The sequence below is a fragment of the Dama dama genome, chromosome 2 (genome assembly GCF_033118175.1).
Source record: "Dama dama isolate Ldn47 chromosome 2, ASM3311817v1, whole genome shotgun sequence".
Lineage (NCBI taxonomy): Eukaryota > Metazoa > Chordata > Mammalia > Artiodactyla > Cervidae > Dama > Dama dama.
Window position 1 is genome coordinate 14,087,765 of NC_083682.1, and position 20,113 is coordinate 14,107,877.

General features: G+C 47.6%; 1 protein-coding gene across 2 annotated transcripts; it reads right to left on the reverse strand.

The window, feature by feature from the left end:
• Nucleotides 1-209: 209 nt before the first annotated feature.
• Nucleotides 210-19,438, reverse strand: MS4A18 (membrane spanning 4-domains A18). 2 transcript variants are annotated; one of them, XM_061166533.1, is made up of 8 exons: nucleotides 19,286-19,371; nucleotides 15,983-16,187; nucleotides 11,870-12,337; nucleotides 8,298-8,411; nucleotides 6,987-7,043; nucleotides 5,202-5,294; nucleotides 2,738-2,851; nucleotides 210-506 (listed from the first exon to the last, which is right to left on the reverse strand). In XM_061166533.1, exons 2-8 carry the CDS (start codon nucleotides 16,067-16,069, stop codon nucleotides 309-311), a joined length of 1,131 nt encoding a protein of 376 aa, XP_061022516.1. In that variant the 5' UTR covers nucleotides 16,070-16,187; nucleotides 19,286-19,371; the 3' UTR covers nucleotides 210-308. The 2 variants fall into 2 exon arrangements, with proteins under 2 accessions (XP_061022516.1, XP_061022520.1); XM_061166537.1 differs by lacking the exon at nucleotides 15,983-16,187 and having other exon boundaries at nucleotides 19,286-19,438.
• Nucleotides 19,439-20,113: the final 675 nt, after the last annotated feature.

Consider the following 20,113-nt stretch of genomic DNA (forward strand, 5'->3'; position numbering starts at 1 on the left):
GAATCCCATGGACAGAGGAACCTGGTGGGCTACAGTCCGTGGGGTCACAGAGTCGGACACGACTGAGTGGCTAACCCTGAACAGTGCGCCTCCACCAGGAGCGACAGTAAAAGTGCACCCTGCACTTCAACAAGGTTAAAGGATGCCGTGTCCCAGGAAATGATTTATGAATTAAAAAAAACAAGACATCAATAAATGAAACCGAGGAGTAAAGAGGGGAGAAAGTGATTGTTCATTTTGGACCAGCATAAGTTTCTGGGAGAAGGAAAGATTTAACTGAAATGGCTCCTCCTTGTCACTGAAACAGACTATTTCTGGGCAAAACCAGCTACATCTTCATAGGAGGGTACAGGGGGCACCATCACTGCAGCGTTAGTGGGGGAGGTGGGGTTGGTAGGGCTGGTGGTAACGTTGGCATGGCCAGTGGTATCGTCGGTAGTGTTGAAAGAGCTGGTGGGAGTGTTGGCTGGGTTGGCAATGACTACGGTCGGAACCTCTGTCCTGTTCTGAAAGACAAAGGATATGAGGCCATCAACTTCCCCTGTGGTCAACTGAAAAAAAACGGCTACAAATTCTTCCCCTTCCTGCTGCCATGCCTTTGGGTAGACCCTCCCTCACTGATGCTGGTCTTAGTCATGGAACTTCCCTGGGTCAATGGACCAACAGTGAAAATGTGAAAGCATCAGAGATCTGAGAAATGTCTGCAAATCCACGCTTGCTCTCTCACTGCTTTTCTAAATGCTGAGGCTGCCATGTAAAGAAGACTGGGCTGGTCCACTGGGTGATGAGAGAAAAGTAGGCCAGTTGGCCCTATTGGTAGGTGGCATGCGAACTGCCAGACATACAATTGAGAGCATCCGAGACGATCCAGTTAGCAGGCAACTCACCAACCGACTGTAGATTCATGGCGAATCCAGCAGAGGTCAACTGAGCTCGCCCAAACCAGAACTACCCAGCAGACCCAGAGAATCATAAACTTGACATAAGCCTTGACTGCCCTGTCTTCCTCTTATCAAACAGGAGGGCACATTGCAGTTTCCATCCCCTTGAATCCGGGGTTGGCCAGGTGACTTACTTTGGCCAAAGAGGCATTAAAGAATGTGGCATGAGCAGGGACTTAAAGTCTGTGCCTGTGGGGCTGGCTGTGACTCACTGCTCTTGGAATCCAGCTACCTTTGAAGAAGCTCAGGCCAGCCTCCTGGAGGAAGTGATACCACTTGGAGCAGAAATGAACTTTTCCTTGAAGATTCTGGTTGGTCAGCTGGTGCCAAGCTGGCAGCTGCTACACCTGTCTGAATGTGATACTGTGCAGGGCTCTATGGGGCTCCTGAGCATGAGGCCTTTCTGTATCCCTCATCTCTTTGATTATAGGAATCATCCTTCATACAGGTCCCCTGACCTTTCCTGAGTTCCAATGGGCAGGTTCAAGCGGTTGTTAATTAGGGATGGGAGGGGATGTGAGACAAGGGAGAAATAAAACAGTCAAGACCAGTCTTGGGCAGGGTCCTATTTCCCTATCAGTGAATACACACAATATCTTTGAGCTATTTCTCAGATACTGAAACCCCCACCAGGTGAGAGAAGTTAATGATTAATAATAATGTACTGTCCACAAGTATGTAGACCCCAGACCAGTTGGACCTGAAAGTTGATGATGCTGGCTTCTACCTACCTTACCACCAACCCATCCACAAGAAGAACATCCACAAGCTGATCACACCCTCTTTGAACAATTACAATAAAACTTCCCACTATCTTCCCCAAGTTGAGACACAACAGTTTTGATGAGGGCATTAGGCCACTGTGACACTTCCTCCACCCCACCACCTTTGTCTGGCAGAGTAATAAAGCTATTCTTTTCTACTTCACCCACAACTCTGTCTCTGAGATTCAATTCAGCACCAGTGTATAGAGAAGCTAAGCTTTTGGTATCAAGTGGGTCCATCTGAGGCCAACAGAAGACCCACTGGTTACCCTGAGACTCAGAATTATGAGCTAAAGAAATGTTTGCTGTTTTAAGCTTCTGAGTTTTCCAGCAGTTTCTTTTGCAGCAAAAGAAACACACAGATACACCCTCTTTGTGATGGACTGAATATTTGTATGTTGGAATCTTAACCCCCAATCTGATGGTATCAGAAGGTGGGGCCTTTGGGAGGTAATTAGGTCATGAGGGGGCTTCCCAGGTGGAACTGGTGGTAAAGAACCCACCAGCCAAGGCAGTAGACACAGGAGACATGGGTTCAATCCCTGGGTCTGGAAGATCCCCTGGAGGAGGGCATGGCAACCCACTTCAGTTTTCTTGCCTGGAGAATCCCATGGACAGAGGAGCTTGGCGAGTTACTGTCCATGGGATTGCAAAGAGTCGGACACAACTGAAGTGACTTAGCATGCTCGCAGGTCATGAGGGGTGAGCGCTCATGAATGGGTTTAGTGACCTTAGAGAGAGAGATGCCAGAGAGCTCTCCCTATCTTTCTGTAAGATAGGGAAACTATAATACGAAGACAGCCATCCGAAAACCAGGAAGAGAGTTCTCACCACAACCGGACCATCCGGGCACCCCGATCTGAGACTCCTAGACTCTGAGAAATGATTACAAGCCATGCAGCCTGTGGTATATTTGTTATAACATCCTGAACCAACTAAGACGTCCTCTCAGGCCCCACTTCTCCCAATGTCTTGTCACCTCTGCTACCCCCGGAGCACTCTCTGATTTCTGGAGCAAGGCCCAACACTCACCACAAACTGGTTCCAGCACGTAGCCTGGCACCCAAAATGCGAGACCACACAGGTGAGGCAGAACTCCAGCAGGGCGAAGGGGAGGAGACCACCGGAAATTGTCTTCACGTTAATCTAGGGGCAGAGAGGAATGGGAAGGGTTTTGTCACAGAGGTGACTGTCCTGTGACCGTCCACACCTGTAGGGCTCATCTTAGGCAAGCACCACATGCCTCAGCTGGAGAGCCCCAGACCGTCTGGCACGTGCTCCGTGAGCAGTTGCTGTGGGTGCCCCTCTCACATGCCCCCATGGCACCTTTGAGGGCATGACAGCCAGACTTCCAACTGCTGGCACCTGCGTTTCTTTGCCTTGGAGCTTTCTCTGGCCCTTGGAGCCCACTTTGCTCTTCATACAACAGGTCCAAAATTCCAGGGAGATTTCAAATCAGCAGTCTATCAGTGACTGACAGGGGCTAGTGGATAAATACCCTCGGTTCTCAACCCTGGGCTGGGAGGGCGTGACTGAAGCATGGGTCTGCACTGCCTTCCCAGGTGAGTTCTCAGTGCTGGATAAGGTCACCTAGGGGAAGTCCTCTGATAGCTGGACCCAGGCAATTGGAGGTCTTCACCCCTCCCCTGTCCTTGGAATGCACTTCTGCAGTGGGAGTCATTTTCGAGGATGCAGCCTTGAGAGTAGGAGGTGTTGAGACCACCTGAACTGGATGCAATTAAGTTTGTAGGATTCTGATGGGCAGTGCAGAGGTCAACTCATCTTGCAGAGGCCCAAGACAAGCCTCATACATCAGTTCCTTGGCTTATTAGACCTGCCACCTGCCAGTCTGGCATGGCTGCCTCCCCCTGCCCTCCAGGTGTGGGGACTGGTTTAGGAACCAACACTCAGGATAGGTGGCTGGATTACATCACATCTTTACTGGTCCCTTCTCTTCCCCACCTCATTTCTCATCACCCTGCTGGCTTCCTCTCCCAAATAAGCTACTTGTCTCAAAGTCAGTTTTGGGACTTCCCTGGTGTTCCAGTGGTGAAGAATCTGCCTGCCAATGCAGGGGGACATGGGTTTGATCCCTGGTCTGGGAAAATTCCACGTGCTTTGGGGTAACGAAGCCCATGTGCCACAACTACTGAGCTTGCCCTCTAGAGCCCACACGCCACCACTATCGAAGCCCTCAAGCCCTAGAACCTGGGCTCTGCAGCAAGAGAAGCCACTGCAATGAGAAGTCCAAGCTCTGCAACTAGAGAGTAGCCCCTGCTGGCTGCAATTAGAGAAAACCTGTACATAGCAATGAGACCCAGTGCAGCCGAAAAAGAAAAAAGTCAGCTATGGGAGGAACCCAAAACGAGACCCACCTCACAGGCACACTGGCACATGTGTGGCAGACTGGAGTCCATGGCATTCGATGCCCCCAGGAGTAGTTTTCAATGAGCGATGGTGGGAATTGGTGGGTGAGTACCCCAGGCCCCTCACCCACGACAGAATGTAACTCTGAGGCAGTGTCCTCTCTGTGGGCTAGAGTCCCAGCAGGACTAAGCTCCGGCAGTGACTTGCTTGGTGACACCCTTTATCCGTGCCTTGCTTTCCTTGTTCATCTTATTCTCTCCCCCACTGGTATTTCCTAGGGGAAACCTCTAAAATAAATGACTTGCTCCTGAATCCCTGTTCCAGCATCTGCTTCTGGGGGCCCCAGATAAGATGAGACCCTGGGGTCAGCACCTCCTGTTCTTGCCACCAGCTGTCCCTCCCTCAACAGCTTCCTGGGGGCGGGTGGCCTTGAGGTCTGAGTGTGGCTACTGCCCCATCTGCTTGCCTTGGCGTTTGCTGCCTCCAAGCAGGATCAGAACAGGAACAAGGAGCGGCCACCTGGCTCCAGCTCTCTGAGTCTCAGTGTCCTCATCTATAAAATGGGGTCTATCTCACCTGCCTCAGAAGTCAGGGGTTTTGGTGAGGGTTATACATTTTAGGATGCTTTTGAACTGTGGTGCTAGAGAAGACTCTTGAGAGTCCCTTGGGCAGCATGGAGATCAAACCTGTTAATCCTAAAGGAAGTCAACCTTGAATATTCATTGGAAGGACTGATGCTGAAGCTGAAGCTCCAATACTTTAGCCACCTGATGCAAAGAGCTGACTCATTGGAAAAGACCATGATGTTTCAAAGGATTGAGGGCAGGAGGAGTAGGGGACGACAGAGGGTGAGATGGTTGGATGGCATCACCAACTCCATGGACATGAGTTTAAGCAAGCTCCAGGAGATAGTGAAGGATGGGAAAGCCTGGCGTGCTGCAGTCCATGGGTTTGCAAAGAGTCAGACATGTCTGAGCGACTGAACAACAACAAATAACACATTTTAGGACCTAGGGCTGTCATACTAGGATGGAATTTGGCTGTGATTCCTTCCTGCTCTGGAACAACCTCATAAACAAGCCTCCCCAGTCTTTCGGAAGCCTGGGGTGCTGGTAGTCTGGATGCTCACCGGCGGGGTAAAGCACAAATCCATGATGAGAAGCAAGACCCCAGCCAGGGAAATGATAGCACTGACCACGTTCATGCCGATGCTGCCGTGAACCTGGAAGGGGCAGGGAGAGAGGCACAGGTGAGTCTGAAGCCAGGCCTGTGGGGAGCAGGAGGAAAGGGGAGCCTGGGCAGGAAGGAGGTGGGTGTGGAGAGGCCAGCTTATCCTAAGCTCACTGAGGTGAGAAGATTATTCTTTATTCAATAGGCAGAGTCCACCTAGGGCAGGGGCTGTCTTTGTTTGGGAAAATAACTCCATAAGCAGCTGATGGTGCAGGAAATGAGATTCAAAAGCCAGATTGGGAGGAGAGGCGGCAAGGATGCTGAACTGCTCTTTGGAAGAAATGAGCAGGGATGCGGGTGATGGTGGCAGGGGGCATGAGTTGGGATTCGAGGATTGCCTTGAGAGAAGGGAGAGGAAAGTTCTGGTCCTGCTGGAGGGAGCTGGAGTCTGGGCTGGCAGGATTGGCTGGGGAAAGTTTTCAGAACCAGAAGGTCTAGTACTCCATTTTAAAGGATCTGCTGTCTAGTATCGGGATGCTGAAATCCTCCAATCACTCACGATGTCCCCTGCTCAACTGCCTCCCCTGGGGGGTGGTTCATGGGGTTGGAGATGGGGAGGGAAGTACTGTGTCCACCTGTGGGCTGAGGCTGGGAAGGCTGGCAAGCAGAGTAGAGATAGAAGTAGACACTTCAGCTGGAAGTCAATCATCAGAACCGGGGGGACTGGGAGCCCCCCAGGAATTGGTAGGCATCTTGGAGAGGTTATTGGATTTCGCAGAAGATGTGGGACAAGAGTTCGATCCACTTTTGTTAGGTGATTAAGGAGCACTGTGAGCTCAGCTCATGTTGGGGGGCGTGGGGAAGGGGGTCTTAATCCCATTGAAGGTGATGGAGTAAGGCAGACTGAGGGGCAGCAGACATTTGCCTTGCAGACAAAGGACTGGTCATTGGAAACCCTCCGTGGGACAACCCAGCCCCCTAACTAACCCATGGCTTCCCCATTGAACAGGTAGAAGAGACAAGAAGCCCTTTGGAGAGCATGGAGAGGGGGAGGAAGGACTTGGAGCCAGGGATAAGAGGAGGGCCCTTAGAAGTTCTACATTTATCCCTAAGCTTCTTAGAGGCCACAACAAAAATCAAAACATGCACAGGTGTATCGCTGGCTGTCGAGACAGAGGATGACATTCTGATGGTGCAAGGGATTCTGGGTCCTGCGTCCTGTGATTGGAACTCTGAGCTGTGCAAGGCACACACTCCACTCATTTTTCTAGGTCTAGCCAAAGGGGAGAGCAGTAAGTGCCTTAAAGAGGTGGCTGAAAAGTACACACATTTCCCCTTGGCCTCTACCTGACCTTCTGCTTAATTCTAGAGCACCCCAAGGTCATGGTGCTGTGACTACTTGGCCATTTGCCAAAATGCCAAGTGTCTGAGTAGTTAAATGCAATAGGTGAAGGTACAGTGCTGAGATCAGAGGGCTCTGGGTTTAAACCCCGGATCAGCCACTTTCCTGCTGTGTGATCTTAAGTCTAGTCACCCGACCTTTCTGTGACTCAGTTTCCTCTTCTGTAGAATGAGGATCACAGAACTTTGTAGACCTGTGGGGACTGAATGAAATAAGGTATGTAAGAGCGCTGAACCCTGCGGCTGGGACCAGGCTGCTCTGGGAGGCTACTGGGAGGCCCCTTCCCCCTGGAGAGTCACATTCTAACATTGAAGGATGATGAAAGATGGAATTACAACTCACCATGCAAGAACTGCGGTTCTTTTCAGCCTCCACTGAGAGAGAGCCAGAGATGATAAACTACGCAGACAAAAAGGAGTAAGAGCTGTTGTACAGTGTGTTGAAAAGACCACAGTCCACTCAGAGGTGTAGCTCTCAGTCTTTAAGGCCTACATACCTTGTTTCTTAAGATGGGCAGGTCTGTTTACCTCCTCTCAACATTTTCACTATCCCAATGGTTAGATGCCACAGTACCCAAACTCTTCTGTGTCTAGGTTAAAATCTTTTCCCCTAAAAGCCTAAATTTTGTTTCAGGATGTTAGACATCTCATCTTTGTGTCTGATCCCCATTGGGCCCACAGCCTGGGCACAGGCATCACCCAAACTCATGGATCATCTGGCCTCACGCCGCCCTATTCTCAACTGTGATCTTGGAAAAGCAGGGACAGGGTAGCAAGGTGAGCAGAGCTTTGGGGCTGGGAGATGGGAGACCTAGGCTTCTGCTCCACTCTTGCTTCTAACTCACCTTGCTGTGACCCTAGGCAAGTTGCTGCCCCAGCCTGGGGGTCCTAACTGGCCCTGGATGCTGCGAGACAGGTGACAGATGTGTGAACCCAGAGGCAGGAAGAACTTGGTCCAATTATGAGAGCCCTGAACTGAGGGGGCCTGGGCTCCATCAGGACTTTCTTCCAACCCTTCCTGGCTGTGAGACTGTAGTCATCTTGCCTAACCTCTCTGAGCCCCAGTCTTCTCATCTGGCAAATGGGCATGAACAAACAAACCCTGCTCTTTCTATCTACAAGAGGGTCATGTGATTCTGTAGTTGTTGTTTGGTTGCTGAGTCGTGTCTGATTCTTTGTGACCCCATGGACTGCAACGTGGCTCCCCTGTCCTTCACTCTCTCCTGGAGTTTGCTCAAGTTCCATATCCATTGAATCAATGATGCTATCTAACCATCTCATCCTCTGCTGCCCCCTTCTCCAACTGTCTTCAATCTTTCCCAGCAACAGGGCAGGGGCGAATAAGGGTGGGGTTATAAATGATTTACATATTTACATTTACATCAAACGAGATCTCCGAGAGGGTGGAATAATTAAAGCACGCGATTGGCTTGAGAGTAGCTGAAAGTTCCTTAGAGGCAGGGGGCGAGTTGCTGGGGCACTGGGTCTGGGCTGTGTCCTTAACCCTGTCCTGCACCTACAGTCTTAGGTGGCTGGCTCTGGGCTCCCAGGGCCCTATTATTGGGAGTGCATTCCAGGCTCTTTCTTCCTTCACTTCCCCATCCCAGTCTGGTAACTCAGAACCCAGAAGAAGGCCACAGGGCCTTGTACTCACGAATATTCCTCCCCAGATCAGGTACCCTGACACCGCGGAATAGGAATTTTTCTCATACAGTGAAGGATTGATGGCAGTGAAGATGTGAGTCAGGCCGATGAGGATCTGGATCGCCTGTGGGGAGGACAAGGCATCGTGAGAAAGAGCAGAGCTGGGGGCCTATGGGATTGTACCTGCTCTTGGCAGCCCAGACTGTACCCCAGAACCCCTGAGTATGACTTCTGTGGGGACCAAAATCTCTTGGGGTGGGGTCCATGTCAAGGTGTTGTTTTGAAGCTCCAGATGACGCCAATGTACACACAGAATTGGGAGCCATGGGCATAAAGGGAAGGCGGAGGGGTGGGGGATAGAACAGATCAGGACTTTGGACTCTGCACCTGCAGGCTTGCAGAGAAGATGCCTGGGCGGGGGCTTTGGCAGCAAACCAGACGGGCTTGAATCCTGGCTCTGGCACTCTCCAGCTGCGTGGCCTCAGGCAAGCACCCTCCCTGTGTCTCTCAGTAAGATAGGGATGACTGTATCTGGCTTGCGGGGTTGCTGTAGACAGGAGTCCCCAACCTCCAGGATCTAATGCCTAATGATTTGAGGTGGAGCTGACGTAACAGTAACAGAAATCAAGAGTACAATAAACATAATGCTCTTGAAATATAGTGCTCATCCTGAAACCATCCCCCCCACCCTGTCTGTGGAAAAACTGTCTTGCAGGAAACCAGTCCCTGGTGCCAAAAAAGGTTAGGAACCACTGGTTGCAGAGATTAGAAAGAGGGCCCCGTAAAGACTTCCCTGGCAATACAGTGGTTAAGACTCTGCCTTTCAATGCAGGGGGCATGGGTTCAAGCCCTGGTTGGGGAACTAAGATCCCATGTGTCACAAGGCATGGCCAAATATTTTTTCTTTTTTTTTTAAAGTGCCCATAAAACTTATAGATAGGTCCTGCCACTTGGGAGGTGTTTGCAAGCCCTCCACCCACACCTTTCCTAGGCCCCACCCCTGTGTGTTCCCTGCTGTGGGATCCTCAGTGCCTGCAAGCCTGTGCTGTTCCTCTTTCCCACCTGCTTTTCTTCCTCTTCTGTCTGAAAGGTACTGGCTTCACCCTCATCCTACTGAAATCCCATCTTTCTTTCAACGACCAACTACATCCTTTTACTGACACCCCCACATTCAGGACAAAACACCTCCTATTTGGGGGTCCTGCAGCACTTGCTATACCTGAGGACTTGGGGTGACATTTGACTTCTTCAGGCCTCAGGTTGCTCAGGGGTCAAGTGATCAGGGTTGAACAGATGTGTCAGCTCTCACACTCAATGAGTCTAGAGCTTAGGGTACAGATCTGGGTTTCATGGCAGCTGCTTCATCAAATAACAGCTGATCTTGATCTTGTCTGTGTGCCCACTTTATCTGTATCTTAAAATAAAGGCGTCGCTTCTCCCAAATGGGCTGTAGTTCACTAAAGAGAGTCCATGTTTTTGGCCATTCTCTGTGTTTGATCAGGTTCCCCAGGCATTTGCTCTAACTTAAAATAATTCTTTCAAAAGACTTTAAAGTAATTGGAACCCAAAGTTAACAAGCATTTGTCCAGTATTAATTAATAAGGAAAGTAATAATAACATGAAATTATAACTACTATGTAATATCATATAATAGCTTCACCTATTGAAGGTTTTCCACACTCGTTTATAATCTCACTTCCTGCCTGTGACCAGGATTTCTATTCCTGATACTGTTGATAAAAGAAAATTTCCCATACTGAGGTTTGGGGAAGTCATTCCGGCTTGTACACGTTATGCTAACTAAAACAGCCTGTTTGTGGCCTATCAAACCTCTATTGTACATTTGCTTTAGTCATTAAAGAAAAGGGCATATTGACCAGAAGTAAAGAATGTCTATGTTAAATAACTATTAGGAATTTCTCTGCTGGTCCAGTGGTTAGGGCTCTATGCTTTCATTGATGAGGGTGTGAGTTCAATCCCTGGCCAGGGACTAAGACCCTGAAAGCTATGCAGCTTGATCCCCCCCTAAAAAAAATTCACCTGGGAAATTTTTGGACTTCCACTGTGGTCTAGTGGCTAAGACTCTGTGCTCCCAATGCAAGGGGCCCAGGCTCTGATCCCTGGTCAGGGAACTAGATACCACATGCCACAACTAAGAAAAAGATTCCACAAGCTGCAACTAAGACCTGCTGCTGCTAAGTCACTTCAGTTGTGTCCAACTCTGTGCGACCCCATAGACAGCAGCCCACCAGGCTCCCCCATCCCCAGGATTCTCCAGGCAAGAACACTGGAGTGGGTTGCCATTTCCTTCTCCAATGCATGAAAGTGAAAAGTGAAAGTGAAGTTGCTCAGTGGTGTCCGACTCTTAGCGACCCCATGGACTGTGACCTGGCACAGCCAAAAAAAAAAAAAAGACAAAGAGAGATGAAATGCCTCCCTTCCTGGGATGCCAATGCTGGTGCTCCTTCAATGATAAGCCTCCCTTCCCAGGTGCGTTTGGCTCAGATGGTAAAGAATGTGCCTGTCAACGCAGGACACGTGGGTTAGATCCCTGGGTCCAGAAGATCTGCTAGAGACAGGAATGACAACCCACACCAGTATTCTTGCCTGGAGGATTCCATGGACAGAGGAGCCTGGCTGTCTACAGTCCGTAAGGTTGTAAAGAGTCAGACATGACTGAGAGGCTAACACTTACTCCCAGGTTCGAAGGCCACACTGACTCCCTGTGTACATGTTGATCTTTTTTTTTTTTTTTAAACCTTAAAGAAATGTACACTTGATCCAACAAGATATAAAACGGCTGACAACCCTACTTCTCCAGAGCAGTTTCTCAGAGTTATCTGAGAGGCTGTCTTCTGGGCTACACACCTCAGTTTGGCTCAAATAAAACCTTTTTCTATTCCTATTATAGACTGGTTATTTTTGCTGGCAGTGTTTTATAGAAGTTAATCCAAGATTTGATTTGGGTAAGTTTAGGAGAGTCAGACACGACTGAGCGACTTCACTTTCACTTTTCACTTTAATGCATTGGAGAAGGAAATGGCAGCCCACTCCAGTGTTCTTGCCTGGAGAATCCCAGGGACAGGGGAGCCTGGTGGGCTGCCGTCTATGGGGTCGCACAGAGTCGGACACGACTGAATCGACTTAGCATCAGCAGCAGCAGGAGGAGGCAAACAATCCCTTGGTCTTGGTACAGTCCACTGGTTTGTCTGTCCCTGAAGGATTGACAAGGAGGGGTGGGCTGGGGTGTGTGCGAGCCTGTCCTATCCTCCTGCCCCCAGCTCAGGTGAGCTGGTGAGTTTGTACTCTTCAAGCACCAGGACAATTTATGCATGTCCTGTGGCAATTACCAGAAGGTACTGTAGTTACAACAGCCCCTCCTAGGTCTTCAAGGATGGTTTCTGGACAAAGACAAGGGAGAGGCTGGCCTCTGTGGAGCCATCCTGACCCAACCTCCAGAAGCTGCCACCTACCTTTCTGTCCTCTGCCCTCTAAATCCATTCCCTTCCTTATCCAAGTGCACTCACTACAGCCGGGCTCATGAAGGGACCCAAACTGGAGAGAAAGAGACATCACACTCACCCCTAGCGTCCTGACCTCCTCCTTTATGAATTTCTTGGGATCGAACGTAAAAAACGATTCAAATGGCATGTTCCATTGGGACTGGTTGGAGGTATACATCAGCCCAGGAGTAAATGTGGGGGGATTCTGAGGGCCCCCAGGCAGGGTCTGGAGGTCTGTGGTCTGGATTTCCCCAGGTAGGGTCTGGAAACTGGCCACTGCTGCCGGATGCTGAAGCGCAGTGGGCGGACCCTGTGTGGCGTTCACTCCCGCTGGATTCTGGATCACCATGCGTGGCGTCTGTAAGTTCGCTCTTCCTGCATCACTCTCGGTCACTCTGGATGTTAAGTAAGTGGCCATGCCCACAGGCTGCGCCTTGCTCCCAGGAGCCACAGGATTCCTGGCCTGGATCAGGTACACATTTCCTGGTGCCGTAACACCAGGCACAGCATTGGCTCCAACTCCCTGCTCCGTCATGATGCTCAAGTGCTGCAAAACAGGTAAGAAGGTGCATTTTCCCTCCTCTGAGAAAATTAATATGTGCCGCATCTGACCCCATCCTTATCTTTAGCTTCATCTTCATTAAAATAAAAATCACCAAAAATAAGAACATAAAAATCATCTAGCATGATATTATACAGAAAGATCTTCCCTTCCTTGTGGTCTGTGTTCTTTGGGACATGTCAGGTTTTGTCTTTGTTTTTTTTTTAATTGGGTTTGGATTTGCAAGACTAGGTTACCTGGGGCTCCTTATCCCTGTAGACCCTTATTTACAGTTGAGGCAGTGGCTTTGTTTAGAATCCTGAGGTCAATGTTTTACTCTGCCTGCCTTAAGTATCTGAGTGATTGGATGTGATCTCTCCATCCTCTCCCCTGACCTGGCCACAGGTGATGGCCTGGGGGTGGACAAGGGACCCCAACTGGGCCTAGAACTTTCCAATCTTGGGAATGTGGAATTGCCCCCAAGGACCATTTCAGGTTGAGGGGGTTGTGCAGAGCTGGAGATGGTCACATTTGTGTCATGTGTAGGGATAGTAGAGAAAGTCGGTTAGAATGAAAAGAATGAAGCTGATATTATAGCAAGGCTGAGGGGTGGGGAGAAATAGATGAGGAAGCAGGTGGTGGGAGAGGGACAGAAATAGAGAGGCAAAAAGAAGGAAACACCTTGGATTCTGATGATTTTTTACTTTTTATCCAGGTTCTCATTATCTCCAGCTGTACTCTCAGCACTTTGAAATCTATAACTAGTTTATAACTAGTTATGGGTTTAATCTAATGAAGCTAATTTGCATATGACTTTCCCCTAGTGGCTTAGACGGTAAAGAATCTGCCTGCAATGCAGGAGACCTGGTTCAATCCCTGGGTTGGGAAGATCCCCTGAGGAAGGGAATGGCTTACCCACTCCAGTATTCTTACCTGGAGAATTCCATGGACTGAGGAGCCTGGTGGGCTATAGTCCTTGGGGTTGCAAAGAGTCAGACATGACTGAGCAACTAACACTTTCACTTCACTTTTCAACATTAATTGATTTTGGAGCAGAAAACCAGACTGTCTCTGGCTACCTGTCTTCCCAGGAGGGACCATGGACCCAGTGGAGACTGAACACTCATCCTTTACATCTCATGAGTCATGTCCATGTTGGTGTTGTGATTAGGACCATGTAGGAGTTTTGCTTATTTCTATTTATCTCGGTTTAAACTGTTATGGGCCAAGGTACTGGGTATTATGATAGTGGCCACACCCTTAACAGCATGTAGTTACAACTGAGTCCTGAGCATTAGAGACTGTTGGGAAGGGAAGGGCTTGAAGTAAGACTTAAGATCTCACCATAATTTGACCCCTGATAAGCCAGCAAATTTGGAAAACTCAGCAGTGGCCACAGGACTGGAAAACGTCAGTTTTCATTCCAACCCCTAAGAAAGGCAATCCCAAAGAATGCTCAAACTACTGCACAATTGCACTCATCTCCCATGCTAGTAAAGTAATGCTCAAAATTCTCTAAGCCAGGCTTCAGCAATACATGAACCGTGAACTTCTAGATGTTCAAGCTGGTTTTAGAAAAGGCAGAGGAACCAGAGATCAAATTACCAACATCTGCTGGATCATTGAAAAAGCAAGAGAGTTCCAGCAAAACATCTATTTCTGCTTTCCTGACTATGCCAAAGCCTTCGACTGTGTGGATCACAATAAACTGTGGAAAATTCTGAAAGAGATGGGAATACCAGACCACCTGACCTGCCTCCTGAGAAACCTATATGCAGGTCAGGAAGCAACAATTAGAACTGGACATGGCACAACAGACTGGTTCCAAATAGGAAAAGGAGTATGTTAAGGCTGTATATTGTCACCCTGCTTATTTAACTTATATGCAGAGTATATCATGAGAAACGCTGGGCTGGAAGAAGCACAAGCTGGAATCAAGGTTGCCCGGAGAAATGTCAATAACCTCAGATATGCAGATGACACCACCCTTATGGCAGAAAGTGAAGAGGAACTAAAAAGCCTCTTGATGAAAGTGAAAGATGAGAGTGAAAAAGTTGGCTTAAAGCTCAACATTCAGAAAACTAAGATCATGGCATCTAGTTCCATCACTTCATGGCAAATAGATGGGGAGACAGTGGAAACAGTGTCAGACTTTATTTTTTTGGGCTCCAGAATCACTGCAGATGGTGATTGCAGCCATGAAATTTAAAGACGCTTACTCTTTGGAAGGAAAGTTATGACCAACCCAGATAACATATTAAAAAGCAGAGACATTACTTTGCCAACAAAGGTCCATCTGGTCAAGGCTATGGTTTTTCCAGTGGTCATGCATGGATGTGAGAGTTGGACTGTGAAGAAAGCTGAGTGCTGACAAATTGATGCTTTTGAACTGTGGTGTTGGAGAAGACTCTTGAGAGTCCCTTGGAGTGCAAGGAGATCCAACCAGTCCATCGTAAAGGAGATCAGTCCTGGGTGTTCACTGGAAGGACTGATGTTGAAGCTGAAACTCCGGTACTTTGGCCACCTGATGCAAAGAGTCGACTCATTGGAAAAGACCCTGATGCTGAGAGGGATTGGGGGCAGGAGGAGAAGGGGGTGACAGAGGATGAGATGGTTGGATGGCATCACCAGCTCGATGGGCGTGGGTTTGGGTAGACTCTGGGAGTTGTTGATGGACAGGGAGGCCTGGTGTGCTGCGATTCATGGGGTCGCAAAGAGTCGGACACAACTGAGCGACTGAACTGAACTGAAGCTGGGTGCATGTTGAGTCTCTTCAGTCATTTCTGACTCTTTGTGACCCTATGGACTGTAGCCTGTCAGGCTCCTCTGTCCATAGGATTCTCCAGGCAAGAATACTGGAGTGGGTTGCCATGCTCTCCTCCAGGGGAATCTTCCTGACCCAAGGACTGAACCCATGTCTCTTATGTCTCCTGCATTGGCAGGCAGGTTCTTTACCACTAGCGTCACCTGGGAAGCCCCGATAAGCTGAGAGGCCTGGAGAATTTCTTCATTATCTGTGCTGATGAGCACGTACACCAGGGGTGGCGGCGGACGAGTAGCTTTAGACTCCGAAGACACTGACAGGTGGAAAGATTTCCCATTCAGGTGAGAGAAAAGGCCCGTTATATCATTAATGTTGATATTAACTGTTAATGTTAATTGCTGCAGCTGCTGATCTTGTCTCTCCACCTAAATGATTCGCTCCCTGCTGGCAGGAAACTGAATTCTACATTACTAGATTCCAGATAGTATCACTGAGTCAATGGGCATAAATTGAGCAAACTGGGAGATAGGGGAGGACAAAGGAGCCTAGTGTACTAGGATTGCAATGAGTCACACACAACTGAACAAAAACAACAGATTCCAGAAGTCTGCTATCAGGGCGCTTTCTGCCCAATAGAAAGTGCCTCTAAGTCACATTTACAAAATGAATTCCATCACATCCCACCCCACCATGATCCTAATTGCTTCCAGAGGGAGAGAAACACTCTGAACTATCAATGACCAACCTGGGTTTGGCTGGCTAATTAATTGGCACTATTTAATATTAATAAGCTAAAAAATAAACTCAAAGGCAAGACAGCATCAGGGCTAAGAGTTCAGACATCTTTGGGTCCTTTTCCCAGTCCCTTCATTTACTAGTTACATGACCTTGATCAGTTGCATGAGTTCTTTAGGCTTCAGTTTCCTTATCTCTGACAGGTAGATCATAATAACACCTTTCTCAGAGGGTGTCATCAGGATTAAGTGAGAAAGCTTCCCACACAGAGCCTGGCACAGAGGAAATAAACATCTGTTTGTTGATGAGTAGACACCATCCTTGGCTTCCCTGATGGTTCAGCAGTAAAGGATATGCCTGCAATGCAGAAGACTCAGATTTGATCCCTGGGTTGGGAAGATCCCCTGGAAGAGGAAATGGTAACCCACTCCATTCTTGTCTGGAGAATCCCAAGGACAGAGGAGCCCAACAGGCTATAGTTCATGGGGTTTTAAGAGTCATACATGACTTAGTGGCTTAAACCACCCCTACCACCACCTTCTTGGAGAAGGGCCTTTGTTTTGAACATATTTCTTAATTGATCTCAAACTCGTTTCCAGTACCTACAGCTGTGGATCTCAAAGTGTGGTCTCTGGACAGGTGAGACTGTTTTACTTGGGAACTTATTAGAAATGTAGATTCTCGGTCCTCTGCCTCAGTTCAGTTCAGTCGCTCAGTCGTGTCCGACTTTTTATGACTCCCATGAACTACAGCATGCTAGACTTCCCTGTCCATCACCAACTCCCAAAGCCTGCTCAGACTCATGTCCACTGAGTTGGTGATGCCATCCAACCATCTCATTTTCTGTCATCCCCTTCTCCTCCTGTCTTCAATCTTTCGCAGCATTGGGGTCTTTTCCAGTGAGTCAGCTCTTCATGTCAGGTGGCCAAAGCACTGAAGCTTCAGCTTCAGTATCAGTCCTTCCAATGAATATTCAGGACTGATTTCCTTTAGTATTGATGGGTTTGATCTTGCAGTCCAAGGGACTCTCGAGAGTCTTCTTCAACACCACAGTACAAAAGCATCAGTTCTTCGGTGCTCAGCTTTCTTTATGGTCCAACTCTCACATCCATACATGACTACTGGTCCTCTGCCTAGACCTACTAAATAAGAAGGGCTTCCCTAGTGGCTCAGATGGTAAAGTGTCTGCCTGCAATTTTGGAGACCCAGGTTCAATCCCTGGGTCAGGAAGATCCTCTGGAGAAGGAAATGGCAACCCACTCCAGTACTCTTGCCTGGAAAATTCCGTGGATGGTGGAGCCTGGTAGGCTATAGTCCGTGGGGTTGCAAAGAGTCAGACACAACTGAGCGATTTCACTTTCACTAAATAAGAAACCCCCAAGTTTTGGGACCAGCTGTCTGTTTAAAGTGGTTTTTTTTTTAATTGTGGTAAAAAGATATATAATATAAAACATACTATTTTAACCATTTTAAGCATATTTAATTGTACAGCTCAGTGGCACTAAGTAATTCACATCAGGGTGTACATACACCCCAATATTCATTGTAGCACTTATTACAGTAGCCAGGACATGGAAGCAACCTAAATGTTCATCAACAGCTGAATGGATAAAGCAGATGTGGTATACAAATACAATGGAATATTACTCAGTCATAAAAAGAAAAAATTGTGCCATTTGCAGCCATCTGTTTTAACTTACTCCCCAGCTGACTCTGAGGCTGGTGAAGTTTGAGAACCACGGTGGTATATAAATGTCCTACACATCTTGTTGGTTTAATTCCTTTCTCTTGGACCCTAACAGGTAAAAATATAAACTATATAGAGCTCCAAGAAATTCCCAAAATTTTTCTTATTTTAAAATCTAAGGACTTCCCTGGTGGTCCAGTGGTTAAGAATCCATCTTGCAATGCAAAGGACAAGGGTTTGAGTCCTGGTTGGGGAACTAAAATCTCATACGTCCTCGAGGAGCTAAGACAGTGGGCTGTCTGATGCAGCCAAGTAAATATTTTAAAAAATAACTAATTTAAAAAATCTAGCTGGCCTCTTCAGTTCTCCCACAAGAGCAACAGCTTTCACTGGTCTGTCAACTGACAGTTCAGGCACTCCCTGTGTCTCCTTACTTTTTTTTTCTTTTTTAAAAGCATTCGTTCTTTTTCTTTTTTCTACCACTATTTTTTATTCTACCTGCATCCCTTCAAACAGGGAGATGGAGTCTTTGAAGGTGAAATAACTTGCTTGTGGATAAATGGATTTGAGACTCGAATTTATTCTTTCTGACTGCTATCTTCTTTTCACTATTTTTAAAAAGTTTTTTCAAAAAGAATGCTCTCTCTGCCAGGTGACATAGGAGTGGCAGAATGTTTGGCAGTGTCAACTGAGATGGACGTATGCAGCATGTGCCACTTCTGCCTTGACCTTGATTTACCCCTTGCTTTCTCAGAGGAACTTCAGATTTCCCATAAGGGTGGTTTATAATAACAACTACAGCAAGCATCGGTGTTTAGACTCCACAGCCCTGTAGGCATCAGGCAATTCCTCCAGCTATATATCACTGCTGTGAGCATTTTGCAGACAAAGTAACTGAGGTTAAGAGAGGTTAAGTAACTCAGGTCATAGACACACAGCTGCTGCTGCTGCTGCTGCTAAGTCGCTTCAGTCAAGCCCGACTCTGTGCGACCCCCTAGACAGCAGCCCACCAGGCTCCTCTCTCCCTGGGATTCTCCAGGCAAGAACACTGGAGTGGGTTGCCATTTCCTTCTCCAAGACACACAGCTACGAAATGCCAAAGCTGAGATTTGAACCCTGGACTGTCTGCCTTCAGTTTTCATAATGGATACCACACAGAATGTTACAGTCTGCTACATGATATGAGAGAATGGATTATATCTGTCTCCCTTTTTCAGAACAGACTTTCTTCTTACATGTGTGATAAATAACACAACTACAAACCTGGCAACTGGCAGAGGCAGCTGGATCCTGCGATAGACTCTCCCAAGACCCCTTTAGTCCCCGCTGCCGCCAGGAACAAGGGAGAGGGTTCTTTAGGAGCCTTTCCAACAGATCTAGATCCTATACCTGATCACACTTTAATTACAGCTGGACTCAGGGAGGGGGGAAATGGAGATGTCCTGTGGGGTTTCCCACCTTCTATCTTAAGGTATCTGGGTTCACACAGAGATATGAACCATCTCTGAAACCTGTTCTGTTTCTTCACTTACCTCCTTAGCTGGCCAGACTCTGCATCTCCAGGGTTAGGTGATTGCAAATTCTGTCTCTGTGGACTGCGCTGGTTTATCTTAAATGCTTTTATGAAAAGGTATATACATCATATACAGACCCCTGATTTATGGCTTTTCCCCAGAGACCCTACTCAGGGCCTGTCTAGGCCCTTTGTCTCCCCTAGTATGGTCCAGTTTCTGTGAGAACCAAAGAGAGGAATTCATAGATGTCTTACCTGGTCGACCCGGCGAGACTTTCAATGTTCCTTCTTCTGATCCTGTGGGCCTCTGAAACCTGGCCTAGACATTTCTGATAAAAGAAAGTTTGGTTTCTCTTTGAAGCTCCAAAGTCTTGTTTGCAATTTCACTTTGAGTCAAACAATGAATCCATTCCCGGCTGCCGAGTTGACCTCATTTGACCTTCAGAATATTTATGGTCTTGATTGGGTAGGAATGGGGTTCCATGGGCCCTTCAGAAGTGGGCCACTAAGATCTCATAAGCCAAAAGATTTATAAGCAATTTTAGGAAGGAATTAACAAGTATTTACTGAGTGTCTTCTGTGTGTTGGATGGTATGTTACATGCTGAGGTACATAGATTTTGAGAAGTTTACAATGACTTGGCAAGATAGAATCTAACCATTGTCAGATAATCATAGTACAGGCATACCTTGTTTCATTGTGATTGCCAGATATTGCATTTTTCTTAATCAGTTGAAGGTTTGTGGCAACCCTGCATTGAGCAGGTCTGTAGCACTATTTTCTCATCAGCATTATTTTAAAATTATGGTATATTCCTTTAAACATAATGGTATTGCATACTTAACAGACTATGGTGCAGCATAAACACAACTTTTAGTTGCACTGGGAAATCAAAAAATTCCGTAGGATATTTACTTTTTGGAAGGGGTCTGGAACTGAAGCCACAACGTCTCTGAGTTGTGCCAGTACAAGTTACAGCTGGAAACAAACAAAGAGCCAGGCCATCAGTGATAAAGTAGGTGGAAGACATGCCAAAGCTATCAGCCTCTTTCTCTCTCTTACTTTCTTATCGTCGACTCCAGA